The sequence below is a fragment of the Chiloscyllium plagiosum genome, unplaced genomic scaffold (genome assembly GCF_037043375.1).
Source record: "Chiloscyllium plagiosum isolate Xiang-an unplaced genomic scaffold, Cpla_swu_hap1 HiC_scaffold_26, whole genome shotgun sequence".
Taxonomy (NCBI): domain Eukaryota; kingdom Metazoa; phylum Chordata; class Chondrichthyes; order Orectolobiformes; family Hemiscylliidae; genus Chiloscyllium; species Chiloscyllium plagiosum.
Genome location: NW_028270164.1, coordinates 22,087,479 through 22,104,764, shown reverse-complemented (window position 1 = coordinate 22,104,764; position 17,286 = coordinate 22,087,479). Strand labels below are relative to the sequence as shown.

At 37.8% G+C, this 17,286-nt stretch overlaps 1 protein-coding gene across 3 annotated transcripts in view; it reads right to left on the bottom strand.

The window, feature by feature from the left end:
* The window catches only part of LOC122563171 (sushi, von Willebrand factor type A, EGF and pentraxin domain-containing protein 1-like), a 188,304-nt gene that overhangs the window by 17,298 nt on the left and 153,720 nt on the right, over window positions 1–17,286 (bottom strand). For all 3 annotated transcript variants that reach the window (XM_087973561.1, XM_087973560.1, XM_087973562.1), the window contains 13 exons: window positions 12,970–13,066; window positions 12,027–12,100; window positions 9,949–10,045; window positions 9,295–9,368; window positions 8,089–8,185; window positions 7,623–7,696; window positions 6,497–6,593; window positions 5,821–5,894; window positions 3,522–3,618; window positions 3,084–3,157; window positions 1,654–1,750; window positions 992–1,065; window positions 373–469 (listed from right to left, as the gene is read on the bottom strand). In XM_087973561.1, the coding sequence (XP_087829687.1) occupies window positions 373–469; window positions 992–1,065; window positions 1,654–1,750; window positions 3,084–3,157; window positions 3,522–3,618; window positions 5,821–5,894; window positions 6,497–6,593; window positions 7,623–7,696; window positions 8,089–8,185; window positions 9,295–9,368; window positions 9,949–10,045; window positions 12,027–12,100; window positions 12,970–13,066 (1,123 nt within the window). The remainder of the gene's footprint in view (window positions 1–372; window positions 470–991; window positions 1,066–1,653; window positions 1,751–3,083; window positions 3,158–3,521; window positions 3,619–5,820; window positions 5,895–6,496; window positions 6,594–7,622; window positions 7,697–8,088; window positions 8,186–9,294; window positions 9,369–9,948; window positions 10,046–12,026; window positions 12,101–12,969; window positions 13,067–17,286) is intronic.

Genomic DNA, 17,286 nt, shown 5'->3' with positions numbered 1-17,286 from the left:
ACAGATGAAACATAGGCATATAAAACTCACTGTCATGCTGACTTCTAATACAAGTTAATCATTTTGTAGAAACAGCAGCTGGTGACATCTGGTTTGTCTCTCTGCTCATGGATTTTTCAACCAATGACACATTTAACAGTTCTATTTTTGCATTAATGCTCCTATTCCAACACAAACATTCCCCAACTTGATCAGTACTAAGTGTTTTGCTTAATCTTCTGGTTAGGATTGAAGCCTCACTCAGAGTTAATGTGAAGAGCTTCTATAAGAAATATATTGAATATGTGGTCATCCAACATTGTCTAAATAACAACTTCAAAATAATAGAGGCCATTACTAAATTATTTAGTGATTTAGATACTGAATACTCACCCGACTTCACAATAAAATGTAACATTACTTCCAACTGTCCATTTTGATGCTTTGTAATATCCATTCAGAATTGAACCAGGGTTTCCACAGTTTATTGCTATACAGAAAATAAGAGGCATAAGTACCAGAAAAATTGAAAGTCCCCATCAGTCTTTTCATTGCTATTCACAAGTTTTCAATATGAAGACGAAACATATCACTACATAATTGTTCCGATTATTAGCTCACAATAAAGTTGGAATTGTTTTTCCAATTTTATGGTATTTTAAACACAGGACAGTCCTAAACCTACAATCACACAACGGCACACTATTTTGACCAGCAACAACCTTCAGCAGCAATCCAAGAACATAATGGACTGATTTTATTCTATCAGCAGAATCCTCAAATCAATTGGTAAACCCTACAGTGTGAAGCCTGCACCATTTCCATGGAGAAGGCCAATGTGTTTTAAGTGTCTTTGTCCAACCTTCTCTGTGATCAAAGCCTGAGGTGAGGAATACTTCTCTCTCTGCAACTTGTGGAACCATCAAAAGGTTACAATTTTCCATTGCTAGCAATTCTATCAGGAACACTGCCTGCTGCTATTAACCTTACAAAACAAGGAAACATAACTTACGTTCACAAGCTGGAACATCACCATCCCATCCCTTAGCTGTACATTGTCGATAATGTCTACCCACCAATTTGTACCTAGGAGAAGCAAAGCAAACCACCTGTATCAATGACCCAAACAGCAATTGTGAAAACAATATAGTTTGCTGACCAGGTAAGAATTTGAGTTCTAAAGAGGAAAATTATATTCACCTATCAACAAATTGCTCATTAAAATAAAGTGAAACAAGATTGACAGCAAAAAATGAAGTTGGAATCATATTATTGGTAAAATTAAATTCTGGTCTGACTCCATAAAAGTACAGTACACAGAAGGAGCATTGGTGTGTACAACTCCTGTTGGCAACAAATCACAATATGATTTATACATTTTTAAGAATCAGCAGGTGCAGCCATCCAGTGGTGATCTAGGTATATGGTTCTAGGTGTAATACATTTAGCAATTTAATCTTTCCATTAATGTTCCAAAATCAGACCAAAAGATCCTCAGCCTTCATCACTCTGAAATTTTAAAGAGTAGAAGCCTCATTTGTGTTTACATGGGGATTTGTTATTAGAAATGTAAACATTGAAATATAGCCGTCTGAAAATTGCTTTGCCATTAACATTAAACTAGTAGTTTTTTTTAGCAAAATTATACAATAAATTTATATTCTGAAAACTCACCCAACATCACAATAAAAAATCACTTTATTTCCAATTGTGTTGTTTGGTGCCTCATAATACCCATTCGGAATCTTGCCAGGGTTACCACAGTTTATTGCTGCATGTAAAAACAAAATGGGACAAGCTATAATTATCAAAAATCTTTAATAAATCTTTTGTTGCACTTGACAATTATAGCATGAAGATAAGAATCTACTACACAACTCTGCAGAATAACAAGTTTCATTAACTTTGGAATCCAATTCTCAAACTTCTTCAATGTGGTTAATGGAACATATTTGCTTAATGCAAGAGTGTTTGAACTTGTTTAGTACTGGTAACCACACAAAATCAACTCTACTGGATAGGACATTTCATTCTTACGCGTGATACTAGGTTCTTGAAGCAACTGCCCTACTTAGAACTCATTTGCAGCAGGAGACTAATTTGCCTAAAGGTTGACAACACTGCATCCCCGAAGAGGTCAAAAATATCTACTGACTCTTCTTGGAAGTCCTGGCTTGTGGCCAAACAAATTGGAAGAAGGGTAATTTTAGAAAACATGGATGCAGATAGAATTTATCAGGAACACACAAAGGTGATGTTGAGGTTTCTGAAGACATCCCCCAAAACCTCATTACCCTCCCAACAGCATCTGCTCTTAAATATAGCAGAGTATGCATAGAGCTTATTGGACTTAATAGCCATCTCAGAATCCATTGACTCAGAGTGAAGCAAGTCATATTTGATCACCAGGGATAGTCAGAGAAGAATGAATTAAAATACAGAAGTGAGAGAATCACTTAATGATCTCTGTTTCTCCTGAGCACCAAAACCATTGGTATGTTTCTCCATATTTTTGTCACCTCTTTAAAAACCATTGCTTTCATTCAAATTAGATCCGCAACTACGTACTGCACTAACACAATGAATTCAGTCGAATGAAGATACTGATCTAATTGGAGCACATAATGGGAATGGAAAAGAAAGGGAATGGAGTAAATGCTGGTTTAATTATAGACCATTAATATTTTCTGCACATTTTTTACCTGTCACTTTCACTTGCTCGGTTTCCCACTGCAAAACCGGCAAACACTATCACATAGAACAAGATCTTAGCACCTACTAAACTGCCCATCCTAAATTAAAACTCAGTTCCATGTTTCAATACCAACATTTGCAGAAAGGCAGACAATTAAATTCTCTAACTAAGAACTTATTTGATGAAAAGCTATTTCTCAAATTTTTTTTGCCTTTAAGAAATTATGTTGAATACATTTACTGAACAGCTGTTATCTCCTATTCCATGGAGATTGAACTCCAAACTCAAGGATGGACAAATGCTAAAAGGAAGGAAACTTAGATGTGAATCAAAGTTCCAAGAAAATTCACTGAGATATTGTCTGGTAGGATGAGCAGGTCACATTACAAAAGAAAGAAATAGAACATACGTTCGCAAGATGGAGCCTTGCCATCCCAACCCTCAGTTGTACATTGCCGATAATCTCTACCCAGTATTGAGTATCTAGAAAGAAAAAGAAATTACCTGTCATCAGTTACTTGAAGGTTAAATAGGAAAATGTAAGAATGTGCTGACCAGATAAGAATTGAAGCTCCATAGAGGAAAATTACATTAAATTATTTTTTAAAAGCTGTTAATAAAAACCTTAAATCAAACACTTTCCAAATTATTGTCCATCTACCAAATTTGTATCCCAGTCACTTAACTTATCAACATCCCTTCACAGAATAGTGAAGAAAGCAGGCTTACTCATTGCTCTCATGGAGAGTTCTTATCAGAAATGTGAAGATCCGTAGATGGATGGTTAACTAAAATTGTCTAGATCAGAAAGTCAAAAGAATATAATAATTCATTTACTGAAACTCACCCAATATCACAATAAAAATGAACCATATTTCCAAATGTTTTATTTGGAGCACTGTAATATCCATTCAGGATCTCTCCAGGGTTACCACATGTTATTGCTACAGAGGAAATATGAGAAATGTAGTTCTGTTACAATACACCAAAATCTATACACTCTTCTCTTCATTTTGGTTTGCAGATATTTAAAATGATGATGAACAGACACAACAAAATTGCCAATTATAACAAATTAGCCTGATTTTGGAACTCATTTTTCAAAATGATGGCAATACAATGCAAGCCTTCCTCTCAATTTGCAATACCTTACACTAGGTCTCAGTCTGATTTCAATAACACAACAAGGTGACCTACACCATCTTTGGGAGGTCATGTTGCAGCTGTACAGGACATTGGTTAGGCCACTGTTGGAATATTGTGTGCAATTCTGGTCTCCTTCCAATCAGAAAGATGTTGTGAAACTTGAAAGGGTTCAGAAAAGATTTACAAGGATGTTGCCAGGGTTGGAGGATTTGAGATATAGGGAGAGGCTGAACAGGCTGGGGCTGTTTTCCCTGGATCGTCGGAGGTTGAGGGTTACTTTATAGAGGTTTACAAAATTATGAGAGGCATGGATAGGGTAAATAGGCAAAGTCTTTTCCCTGGAGTCGGGGAGTCCAGAAGTAGACGGTATAGGTTTAGGGTGAGAGGGGCAAGATATAAAAGAGACCTAAGGGGCAACTTTTCCATGCAGTGGGTGGTACGTGTATGGAATGAGCTATGAGAGGAAGTGGTGGAGGCTAGTACAATTGTAACATTTAAGAGGTATTTGGATGGGTATATGAATAGGAAGGGTTTGGAAGGATATGGGCCGGGTGCTGGCAGGTGGGACTAGATTGGGTTGGGATACCTGGTCAGCATGGACGGGTTGGACTGAAGGGTCTGTTTCCATGCTGTACATCTCTATGACTCTACGTTCAGCTACTCATTGAATGGTGAGAGATTACGAGTTTTAGGTATTTAAGTGTCACTGAAAACCCAGGCAAAGATGCAAAATGAAATCAATGTGAATTTATTTGTTCATTTAGGGAATGTGGCTTTCATTAGCTGGGACAGCATTCATTGCCCATCCCTAATCATCCTGGAGAAGAAGGTGGAAAACCATATGGTCTTTTTGAATGACTGTAGTAGATTTAGTGCAGATACACTTACAATGCTGTTAAGGAGGAAGTTCCAGGATTCTGACTGTGCTAGCGAGGGATGATATGGCTGGGATTTGGAACGTACTGTCTGAGGAGCCTTGGTGAATTTCACAGTAACAACTTCATGAACCCCTATCTTGGTTATCTTGCTTATACCTTGTGTGGCATACTATAATATGCTTTTTGAAAATCCATGTATTCTTCATTGACTAGAAGCCAGATATTTACCCCAATAGTTACATCTTCCCAAACTCTGAAAATATATTGAAAATAGGTTTACCATTTAGAAAAACTGTGTTGACTTGTTCTCATCACATTATGACTTTCTCAGTGTGTTGTTAAGTCATCCTTAAAAATTTCAGCATTTTACCAATAGACTAACTGACTCACAGTTCACAATTTTCTCTCTCTCTCCTTCCTTGAACTGACATGCAAAACTAGTGATGAAATGATGTCAAACTCTCCAATACACCTTGAAAATCATGGATTTCCATTTCCAGAGCATCATCGCCACTATCATCATCCGCCATTCTTGTCACTCATTAATATCTATTTCTACCACTTAAGTATCAATTGATGCAACAGTTTTGGCAACATTAACAGAATTAAATCTGTCAGGCACAGACATAATAGGTTCTTTAAATGGAATGGAAGAGGAAGAGAAGAGATTTGGGGAAAGATTAAAGTATGGATCATTAACATTGACTCAACGTTTCCTTTCCTACAGATCTCCCATGCCTTAAACACAATTTGCTGCCAAGTCACACTCCACTAACATTAAAAACTCATAAATGTCTCATCATATGCCAAAAGCCATGTTCTTGATCCAACATTATTATTTGAACTCCGGCAGAAGAGTAAAATCTTCTGGAAAGAGCAAGGTTGATTTAACGAATGGCCATTTCTCATTTCCTCATTTTGTTCCTTTAAAATGCAATGTTGATTAAAGCATTCAACATATGTTTCTTCCCATTACAATAAATCAGAATTCCAAATGTCAAAATACTGTAGGGAAGAACATTTGGATGCTAACCGACCCTGAAAGTGATGTATTGAAGTGAGTCAATCAATGAGCATTAGCAAGAAGGCAATCACTTTACAAAACAGTGAAATATAACTTACTTTCACAGGATGGGACATCACCATCCCACCCCTCAGCTGTGCATTGAAGATAAGTTCTACCCACCAACTCGTATCTAGAAAAAGAGAAACAAACCATTTGTTTTAAGAATCAGAAAGCTAATTGGAATTTTTTAGTTGAGTGACCAAGATAGAATTCTAAAGATCCAAAGAAAAATAATCTATCAAAATTTCATTAAACTCTATAAAATATAAAACATAGTACTACGTCCACAAATTCATGAAGGAAACAAATACACTTGAGTTGATAAAAATTGCTCTGATCATATATAGATTACAATGCACAGGAGAAGTATTGATGCACTTAGCTCTCTTTAGAGCTGATTTAATCATTTATGAGGAACCAGCAGGCACAAATATGCAGCGTTGATCTTAGATAATGGACCAGGGATCATTAGTATAGTTAGTACTTCAATCTTTGCATTAATATAGCAACCCCGGCAATAACATCATAGAAACATTGTAGCAATAACGATTTTTGAAAAAGAATTGTCAATTCAATGCTAAACTAGAATAGTCACTCAGAGCTCTCATTCTGAGTCATCATCAGAAATGTCATACATGAGAGGTGACTGTCTGAAGTTGTCTTAATCACAGCATTAAAATAGTACTGTCCATCACCAAAATCTGTTCAGTAATTTATGTATTGAATACTCACCCAAAGTCACAATAAAAAATAACTTTATTTCCAAGTGTCTCATTTGCCTCCTTGTAATGTCCATTCAGAATTTCCCCAGGGTTACCACAACTTATGGCTGCATGGAAAATGAAATGAGAAGAGAGAAATGCAACATAACTCCAAAACATCTGCCTTGTGGACATCTCTGATTTCACCAGCGTTTATTAGCTAACTTTTTAGCTTCCTGGTGTAACATCTTTTTAACCTTCCCAGTTTTCATTTATTGAATTAAAATTTCACCATTTGCCACAATGGGATTCAAATTCATGCTTTTGTTTCTGATTTCTAATTCTGCAGTTCTTTCGTTCTTTTTTAACTTCCAAAAACAGTTGAGAGAATGCCAGTCAGCTGCAAAGTTCCAAAGCTGACTGGTTGTAAGCTTGGTCTTGGTTCTCTTGGATTAGATCCTAATTATAATAAATTCAGTAAAATCTAGTAACCCACAATGATCATTCCCCCTCATCTCCCACACACCTCCCATCCTCCAACCATGACAAACTATGTCATCCATCTATCCTGCAATTCCCTCCTACCCTCCATGACAACCAATGCCCACTACTCATGACCTCATGGCCTCCTCAATATGTCCATGTCAAATCATATCACTCCATGCATTCCCATGTTCCTTTATAGCTCCTATGTTAACTTAGTGCCTGTCATACACTTCCCCTCACCAATCTTTGCCCATATATCTCCATGCCAAAATACCCACTATCCTCAGGGACTTCAAGAGGCATGCTGAGATGAAGTTAAATAAAATCCTAAGTACAGATTCTTCCAAGTCTACCTCCTAGATCTCCCACAGATGAACTAACAATTCCTGTTGATTTGATAAATAAATTTGATAAATTTGAGTAACCCGAAGCCTCCACTACATTCTCATGGGTTCAGGAATGATTCAATTCAATTCAATGTGAATTAAAGCAAAAAATATTTTTGTCTTATCCCAAAAGGATAGAATTCAAAGTTATATGGTGTCATACTATTGTATGGAATAAAACTAGGACATAAACTAACACTGTACTATAATTTATTGAAAGTGGATCAATCATTTGGTGCAGATATGCAGATCAGTTACTTTACCAATCAGGGAAATATAACTTACGTTCACAGGATGGAATCTCACCATCCCAACCCTCTGGTGTACATTTCCGATAACCATTACCCAGCATTGTGTACCTAGTAAAATAAAACCACCTGTTATCAATGTTCTTCCGGATAACTGACAAAATATTCCAGTTTACTAACCAGGCATGAATTCCAAGGTCCAAAGAGGAAAAGTCTATTAAAATAACAAGAAACTATTTTTAAAACATCAAGCAATCAACTAAAAGGAGAACATTTTCCCAAATGTTACTCTATTTGCCAAATGTTTGCCAAGTCACATCACATTTTATATTCCTTTACAAAATTAAGTTAATCAAGTAATGAAAGAATCAGCCTTACTCTGAATAACATGAAGTGACATGATCAGAAATATCAAGACCAAGATACGGACAGGCATCAAAATTGCTTTCATCACAACATTAAAGTAATACAATCCATTAATAATTTATCTACTGAATACTCACCCACTATCACAATAAAAGGTAGCTTTATTTCCAACTGTCTTATTTGGTGCATTATAGTATCCATTCAATATCTCGCCAGGGTTGCCACAGGTTATTGCTGAACACAAAATAAAATGACAACAGGTAGAAATGTAACAAACCTTCAAAATCTGCAACAGTTTCTTTCATTTCACAGATACTTCGCATGAAGATGAATAGCTACAATAAAACCTGTCCACAATGCCAAGTTATTCTTACTTATGAAATTAATTTTCACAATTGGAGGATTTTCACTTAGTCCACAAAACTTTGAAACAACAGGGGCCTTTGCTTTAGTGGCACTATGCATGAACCAGCATCAATCTTCACTAACTTACTTACTAAATGGTGACAGACAAAGAGACAAGGAGGAACAGAGGTATACATGTGTCTATGAACGTTATTCACTGTCATAAAGTTTATTCAAAAACATTAATTCAAACATTTCCATTATTTCAAGGGCATGGGATCACAAAAATGAGGAAATATCTTCAAAGGTTCACATCCACCTCAAAAGATTATTTACTTCCAGTTTCACAGTATTACCTGTTTTGCCTCAGGTTTTGCACCACCAAACCTTACACCTTTTTTGTTGAGTTGCTTCAATAAAGTCTTTTAATTTCACTCAAATGTCAATTAATGCAACTTGCCCTTTGGTTGCAAGTAGACAACTAATTCAGTGTGGTAAAGTCACAGGAGAATCTTTAAATAAGGATGGAAGAAAATGTTAACGGACTAGGAACACTGATTATACTTCACCTTTGGCTTCCACTTTCTTCCCCTGAAATCCCAAGTCCCTCCAACCACTGTCTATCAGCTTGTACCCCATTAATATTAGTAGCTTTGAACTTCTCATTTCACACCAGAACTCAAATCCTTGTTCCAACACTATCATTTGAGCTAGGACAAAAGAGTAAAGTCTTTAGAGGGAGCAGGATTGATTTGCTGGTTGGTCATTTCTCATTTCACACACTATATACTTTAATATGCAACACTGAATAAAGCTTTGAGCTAATGTTCTTTCCCATTCCAGGAAATCAGAACTCCAATCTACAAGATGTCAGACTACTGAAGGGAAGAAAGTTTGGATGCCAACCAACACTACAAAAAAATTCATTGGAAGCAGGCCAATCATTTAGCACTGACCAGCAGATCAGTTGCTTTATAAAGGAAGGAAATATAACTTACGTTCACAGGATGGAACGTCATCATCCCAACCCTCAGCTGTACACTGTTGATAATCTCTACCCACTATCTTGTATCTAGAAAAGGAAAAGCAAACCACTTGTATCAATAACTGGAGGTCACTTTGATAATAATCATTCACTGACTAAAGGTAAAAGGTCCAAAGACATATAAATCTATCTAAATAGCAATAAACTTGGAAACATCTTTAAAAATGGGATGAGATCCACAGATTAATGAATGAATCAGATACAGTTTTGTTTTTGCTAAAATAATAAGGGCTGGTCAGACTTGATCAAGCGACAGTGCACAGGAGAAATATTAATGTATCTAGCTCATTTTAAGCTGATGTACAATATAATTTAAACTGTTGAGAAACCAGAAGACTCTGATGTCCAGTGTTGATCTCAGATTATTCATTTAGGGACCATTAACACATTCATCATTTCCAACTGCACAATAATATTCCAAATAGCTCTTATTTTCAAAATTCTCAGTTCAACATTAAACTGGAAAATCCAATCACAGCCCATATACTCAACTCCTGTCAGAAATGTCATGCACCAGAGATGGCAATCTGAATTTGTTATAATTATAGCATTAAAATAATAGACTTCCAACAAAATAATTTCACTAATTTATTGACTGAACACTCACCCAAAGTCACAATAATAAAACACTTTATTTCCAACTGTATCATTTGGTGTCTGATAATGTCCATTCAGAATCTCTCCAGGGTTGCCACAGATTATTGCTGCACGGGAAATACAATAAGATAATGTTGATTCTTGAGCCTCAGGTGAGTGGTTAAAGTGTCTTAGTGAGCTCCACATATTGTAGGTTTTTTCAATCAGGCAGTTTGATGATTGAACTAAAAGTAAATGACACCATAAAAAAGGGATTGCAGGATCAGGGAGATCTGGTAATATTTATACACGTCTTAGGAAATGTTAGGACAAGGTGAAGATCTTTGCGATGCACTAAACCAAACTCTCAAAGCAACCTGGTGGAAGTTTATAAAATAATAAAGGGTATAACAGAGTTAATGGTGGCTGTTTTTTCCATAGGATGGGGAATTTCAAGACAAGGGGACACATTCTTAAGGTGCGAGGAGAGAGTTTTAATAAAGACATGAGGGACAATGATTTTTACAGTGTGGTTTGCATATGGAATGAACTTCCTGAGGAAGTGGTGAATGTGGGTACAATTACAAATGTTTAAAAGACATTTGATTACTTATATGAATAGGAAAAATCTGGAGGGATATGGGCCAGGAGCAGACAGGTGGGAATAGTTTAGTTTGGCATTATGTTTGGCATGGACTGAAGGGTCTGTTTCCATGCTTTATGACTCTGAATTATTAGCTTGAAACAAAACTCCATACTCAACAACAAAATCTTTCACTGAAATATTTAACACAAACATGAATAGCACAATGACATTGACAACAAAATCCGGTTATCCCAAATTATAAATTCAATTTTCAGGAATATGGTAATATAAAATGAAAACATTTTTTTGATCTGTAAAACCTCAGAATAACAAGCTGCTGTCCATCTGCAAAGCAATATAAACAGACCTGCACCAATCTTCAACAGCAAATCATCATTATATATATTACATATCCATTTTGTTGAGCTAATTCTAAGCAGCAGAACATTGCTGGAAGTGTCTCTATAATTGATGGCTGCTGCCATTCATGCACCAGGACCCAGAAAAAGGATCTCATTTGAATCTGAGGACTCCATGATGTGAATAGGGGTTGTGGGATTAGTCACTAGAGAATTGTGTGCAGTGTGTCACAAGGAAGGGCATTGAAATTGCTTTCAATGGGCTTCCCTTCTTACACTGGGCCCCATGACTGGCCATTGTGTGGCTGACAATGAGGGAATGTCATAACAAGACTGCAGCATTTGAGTCAAGGGAGAGTCACACACGTCCCATTCAATCTCTGAGGCTCAAATTACATCTGATGGGCTCAGGAATAATTGCTCTCAAGTTTTTCAGTCCACAACTCTATCAGTCTTCTGCTTTGACCCCCACCATCCCACAGCAGACACCTTTGCCCGGCCCAGACCAATGAAATTCTCCAATTCCACAATTGAGAATTCATGGGGATGGCTGAAAAGACTGACCCCTGGGCCCAGCTGTTAACACTCCCTCCTTTCCCCAGATACAGCTGACAACAATCCGTAGAGTCCCCTGATGGCAAACCCTAGATGTGCCCCACAATACTCAAATCTGACAAAGGAATGACAATTCAGACCCCCCACCCTCTGTATAATTTAAACATGGATAATTAGCATCGATTGGATAATTTCCTGTGCCTTTAATTTCTATGGACCCAAATTGCTAATTCCAAATGCAACTAAAATGAGTACCTCCTAAGTTTTCCTTCACCCACCGAAATTCAGTTTTTACTCCAAATTAACATGGTGATCAGGTAGAAAAATATATTCTTCTGGAAAGAGTAGGGGCGATTTGATAACTGATCATTGCTTAGTATACCTGCAATGATTTTTCCAAATGTAATGTGAATGGAAAAGCAATGAATACTTTTTTTTTCTCTGATTCAAAGAAATAAATCTAGGCTTAAGAATGTCAAAACAGTGTAAGAAAAAAAATTTGGTCATGAGCCATGATGACTCACTGTAACTAATTCAATCATTTTTTTTCAGACATGCAACCCAGTCACTTTACAAAATAGAGAAATATAAAAAGGAAACATAACTTACCTTCACAGGATGGAACCATACCATCCCAACCATCAGCTGTGCACTGTCGATAATTTCTGCCAATTATTTTGTATCTAAAAAAAAATGGCAAGCCACCAGTCATCTGACATGAAGATTAACTGAAAAAAAGTGTCATTATCTATGTAGGAGTTCTGAGGATCATGAAAAAAAATCTATTCAACTGTCAACAAAGAAAAATAAATCAAACATTGCTCTAGGGTAACAGAACAATGAAATAGGAATCAAATGCAGCTGCATTTCTGGTTAAAAAAAACTTCATAAAAGTACAGTGCAAATGCAAAACATTAACACAGCGCGGACTCGGAATGAGGCCCACTAACAACTCATGACCTCAAGGTGAACCCCCGTGCAGACCTATCTGCTTTTATTCTATTTCTCTCTTTCTCTGCTTTAGAAAGATTATAATGCTAACTTTTAATATTATTCCTATATTTTTCTAACTTATACCTAAGATTTTGCACCTAAGCATTTTTGTACCAAAGTTGGCACCCGAAATGGCAACTTTGTACACTTTTCAGTGTACTCCTGTATCTCTGTACTTGAGTAGATGTGACAATAAAACCTAATTCTAATTCTAATTCAATGTCCTGCTGACTCTAACATAAGTTAGACATTTTGTAGAAACATCATCAAGGGACATTTGGTTTGTGGCCTGGCTTATGGATGTTCCTAGATCTAACAGTTCTATTTTCACATTAAAATTAAAATTCCAACACTAACAATTTCCACTTTGATCATTACCAATGGTTTTGTTTAACTTGATGTTTGAACCCATAGGAAGGAAGCCTCATTAAGAGTTAATATGAAGAGCTTCCATGAGAAATGCAATAAATGAGGTCATCCAACACTGTCTCAATTACTACTTTACAATAGCACAGTGCTTCATTAAAATCATTCAGTGTGTTATATCCTGAAGACTCACCCAATGTCACAATAAAAAGTAGCATTACTTCCAACTGTCCATTTTGATGCTTTGTAATATCCATGCAGAATTGAACCAGGGTTTCCACAGTTTATTGCTATACAGAAAATAAAATGAGAAGGGGCAGCAATATCAGAAAAATCCAAAATCCCAATCAGTTTTTTTCACAGATTGTTAACATGAAGATGAAATATACAATTACATAACTGTTCAGATTATCAAGTTACCTTAAATTTGGAATTTATTTTCCAGTTTTTATGGTATTATCTACAGTCCCTCACACTATCTGGACACTAATAAACAACACCAATCCTCAACAGCAATACACGAACATAATGGACTGATTTCATTCTATAAACAGAATCTTCAGCATCAGTTATAGAGTCATAGAATCATAGAGATGTACAGCATGGAAACAGACCCTTCAGTCCAACCTGTCCATGCCGATCAGATATCCCAACCCAATCTAGTCCCACCTGCCAGCACCCGGCCCATATCCCTCCAAACCCTTCCTATTCATATACCCATCTAAATGCCTCTTAAATGTTGCAATTGTACCAGCCTCCACCACTTCCTCTGGCAACTCATTACATACATGGGTGAACTATTCTGAACCTCTCATCAATTCCATGGAATAGGCCTAATTTGATCTAAGACTTTCTTTGGCTAACTTGGGCCCTTCCATGTAACCAACTCCTTGAGTGTAGAAGTTTCCCTGCCCACAAGCAGCCAGATAGAGAATGGCAGATTTCCATTGGCAGCATATCTACCAGGAGCAGTGGCTACTCCTATGAATGTTCCAATGCCCAGCCTGAGGATCTATGTTGGATCGTAGAACGCAGGTGTCTGGAGTAGGAAGCATTCACTGGAGAATAATACCCCCACACCCATTCACATTTTCCTGGGATCTATTAAATTCCAGCCAATGTTACGTATCCATATAAAAACTAAATGCTTGGGATTAGTAGCCATGGAGGACAAAAATATTTAAGAGTCCCTCTACAAAAAAATTATGAAAATTAGAAGACATTCGAGTTCTGTTCTATGCAGCCTTATCATGGCAGTAGATGATGTGAAGTCTGAAGAGTGTGTGGGTGGTTATTCGTTATCCTACTGTTGGCATTTCATTGGTCAGTGTGAATGTCCACCTAACAATTGCACCTTGACAGCGAACAACCCTCCCTCACCAACATGCCCCATCCGTCCCATGTTGGATATTTGGTTCAGATCCCTGGTGGATGTTTAGCTTGTCTGGTAAATATCAGGCCGGAAGTCTTGTTTGTTGGGTATGAGGTGGGGCGGCAGTCTCAAGTTGGTATGGAGCAAGGCTTGTAAACCAAAGGCAGGGTCAGGCTGGTTGTGATCTGGAGGGGTCAGCCTCGGCAATGTAAGCAGCGTGGATGGTGTTGGTTCCAGAATGCCATGTATGAAAAGAGGTGAGTTGGTGGTTGAAAATTGGGTCTGGTCAGGGAGTGGTTTTCAGGAGCACTGAGAGTGTCAGCACAGGGGGCAAAGGGGTATAACCTGGGGTTCAGTTGTGAGGTTAGATTCGTATTTATCCTGGAGTTAGACTCAGGTTTTAGTTCTCTCAATTAGATTAGATTAAATTCCCTACAGTGTGGACACAGGCCCTTTAGCCCAACAAGTCCACACCGACCCTTTGAAGAGTAACCCACCCCCCTCTGACTAATGCACCTAACAACTACAGACAATTTAGCATGGCCAGTTCACCTGACCTGCACATTTTTGGAATGTGGAAGAAACCAGAGTACCCGGAGGAAACTCCACACAGACAGTCGCCCAAGGCTAGAATCGAACCTGAGACTCCGGCGCTGTGAGGCAGCAGTGCTAACCACTGAGCTACCATGCCACCTATGCTCCTGGGTAATTACGTTGAGGTAAGGCAGCATTTGCAGAATTCTTTGACTTGAATGCATTCTTTCAGAATATTCCAGATGCAAGAGATTTGTCCATCGAAAGGTCAATTTCTTTGCAATTCCCACAGTCAGCAGTCTCTGGATTCCACATGTTCCCAATTTGCAACTCTAGTCTACATTGCTCCATTGATTCTGACCATCAGAATATCTGGTCCTGAGTTACAAGTCCGTTAGAATTTTTTAAACCAAGAAACAACTCTGTGAATCTTTATATTGCTTATGAACCTTACATGTGGCATCCTAATAAATATCTTGTGGAAATTCATGTGTTCTGCATTGACTGGCAGTCCAGAATCTACCCCAATAGTTATAACCTCAAAATAGCTAATAGATTTGCCACACAACACTTCCTTTAAATAAAACCATGCTGATTTGCTTTGATCATATTGTATTTTTCTAAATGTGTTATTGAAATTTTCAAAAAAGTTCATAAATTTTACAGCATTTCCCCCAATAACTAATGTTAGACTAACTGGCTCACAGTTCACAATTCTCTCTCTCGCTCTCTCTCTCATTTCTTGAATTGTGGTTCAGACTCTCATGTCTCTCTTATTCACCTGAAGGATCATGGATATCCATTTCCACAGCATTATCTGCTTTGCCTCCACATGACTATGGTCATTCACCATTCTTGTCACTTCTTCAGCATCTATTCCTTTCACACAAGCACCAACTAAAGCAACTATATAAGATCACTAAGAAAACTAAATCTGCCAGGCACAGCCACATTATACAATTAATTTTGAATGGAAGAGGAAGAGAATAGTTTTTTAAAATTTATTCATTTTGGTTTGGGCATCATTGGCTGGTCAGCATTTGTTTTCCGCCCCTAATTGCATTGAGAAGGTGGTGCTGAGCTGCCTTCTTGAACTGCTGGAGTTCACCTGCTGTAGGTTGATGCACAATGCCCTTTGGGAGGGAATTCCAGGAGTTTGACCCAGTGACAGTAAGGAACAGCGATATATTTCTAAGTCAGGATGGTGACTGGCTTGGGAGGGAACTTGAAGATGGTAGTACTCCCATATATCTGCTGCCTTTATTCTTCTAGATGAAAGTAATCATGGATTTGGAGGTGCTGTCTGAAGATCTTTGGGGAATTTCTGCAGTGCATCTTGTAGGTAGTACACACAGTTGCTACTGAGCATCAGTGGTGAAACGAGTGAATACTTGTGGATGCAGTGCCAATCAAGTGGGCTTCTTTGTCCTGGATGGTGTCAAGTTTCTTGAGTGTTGATGGAGCTGCACTCCTCGAGGCAAGTGGAGTGTATTCTATTACACTCCTGACTTGTGCCTTGTAGATGGTAAACATGCTTTTGGGAGGCAGGAGAAAAAGTCACTCACCACAGTGTTCCTATCCTCTGACCTGCTCTTGTAACGGTTCCATTTATGTGGGGAATCCATTTGAGTTTCTGGTCAATGATAACTCCCAGGATGTTGATAGTGGGGGCTTCAGAGATAGTAACACTATTGGATGTCAAGGAATGGTGGTTAGATTCATTTCTTATTGGTAATGATCATAGACTGGCATTTTTGTGGCGTGAATGCTACTTACCACTTGTCAGCCCTAGCCTGAATATTGTCCTGATCTTGTTGCATTTGGACATGGACTGCTTCAGTATCTGAGGAGGCATGAATGATGTTGAACATTGTGCAATCATTGATGAACATCCCCACTTCTGATCTTACAATGGAGGGTAGGTCACTGATGAAGCAGTGGTGCAGGTTTGGCCTAGGATTCTACCCGGAGGAACACCTGCAGAGATGTCCTGGAGCTGAGATGACTAACCTCCAACAATCTCAACCATTTTCCTTTGTATCAGGTATGTCATCAACTACCAGAGAGTTTGCCCCCTGATAACCACTGATTCCACTTTTGATGCCACATTCAGTCAAATGCAGCCTTGATCTCAAGAGTTATCACTCTCATTTCAACTCTGAAATTTTGATATAATTAAAGTATGGATTATTAACGTCAACTTGACTTTTCCTTTATCTTCCTCCATTTCCTTGCTGTGGATCGCCCATGACATAAACACCACTTGGTGTCAACTCAAGCTCCAGTAATATTCAAAAGAGTGTCTCATCACACTACCGTATGGACTTAGACAGGTGAATAAAAATCTGCACAGAGCACAATTTATTTAACGAACGTCTACTTCTCATTTTTCAAATTGCGCTCCATTAAAATACAACGCTGAATAAAGTGTTGAATAGGTATTTCCTCCCATTACAAGAAATCAGAATTCCAAGCTGAAGGATGTCAAAATATTGTCAGGAAGACAATTTGTACGTCAACTAACACTAGGGGGTAATACATTGAAGTCAGCTTTTTTGATATTGAAAACCAAAGCAGTCACTTCACAAAACAGTTATACATAAC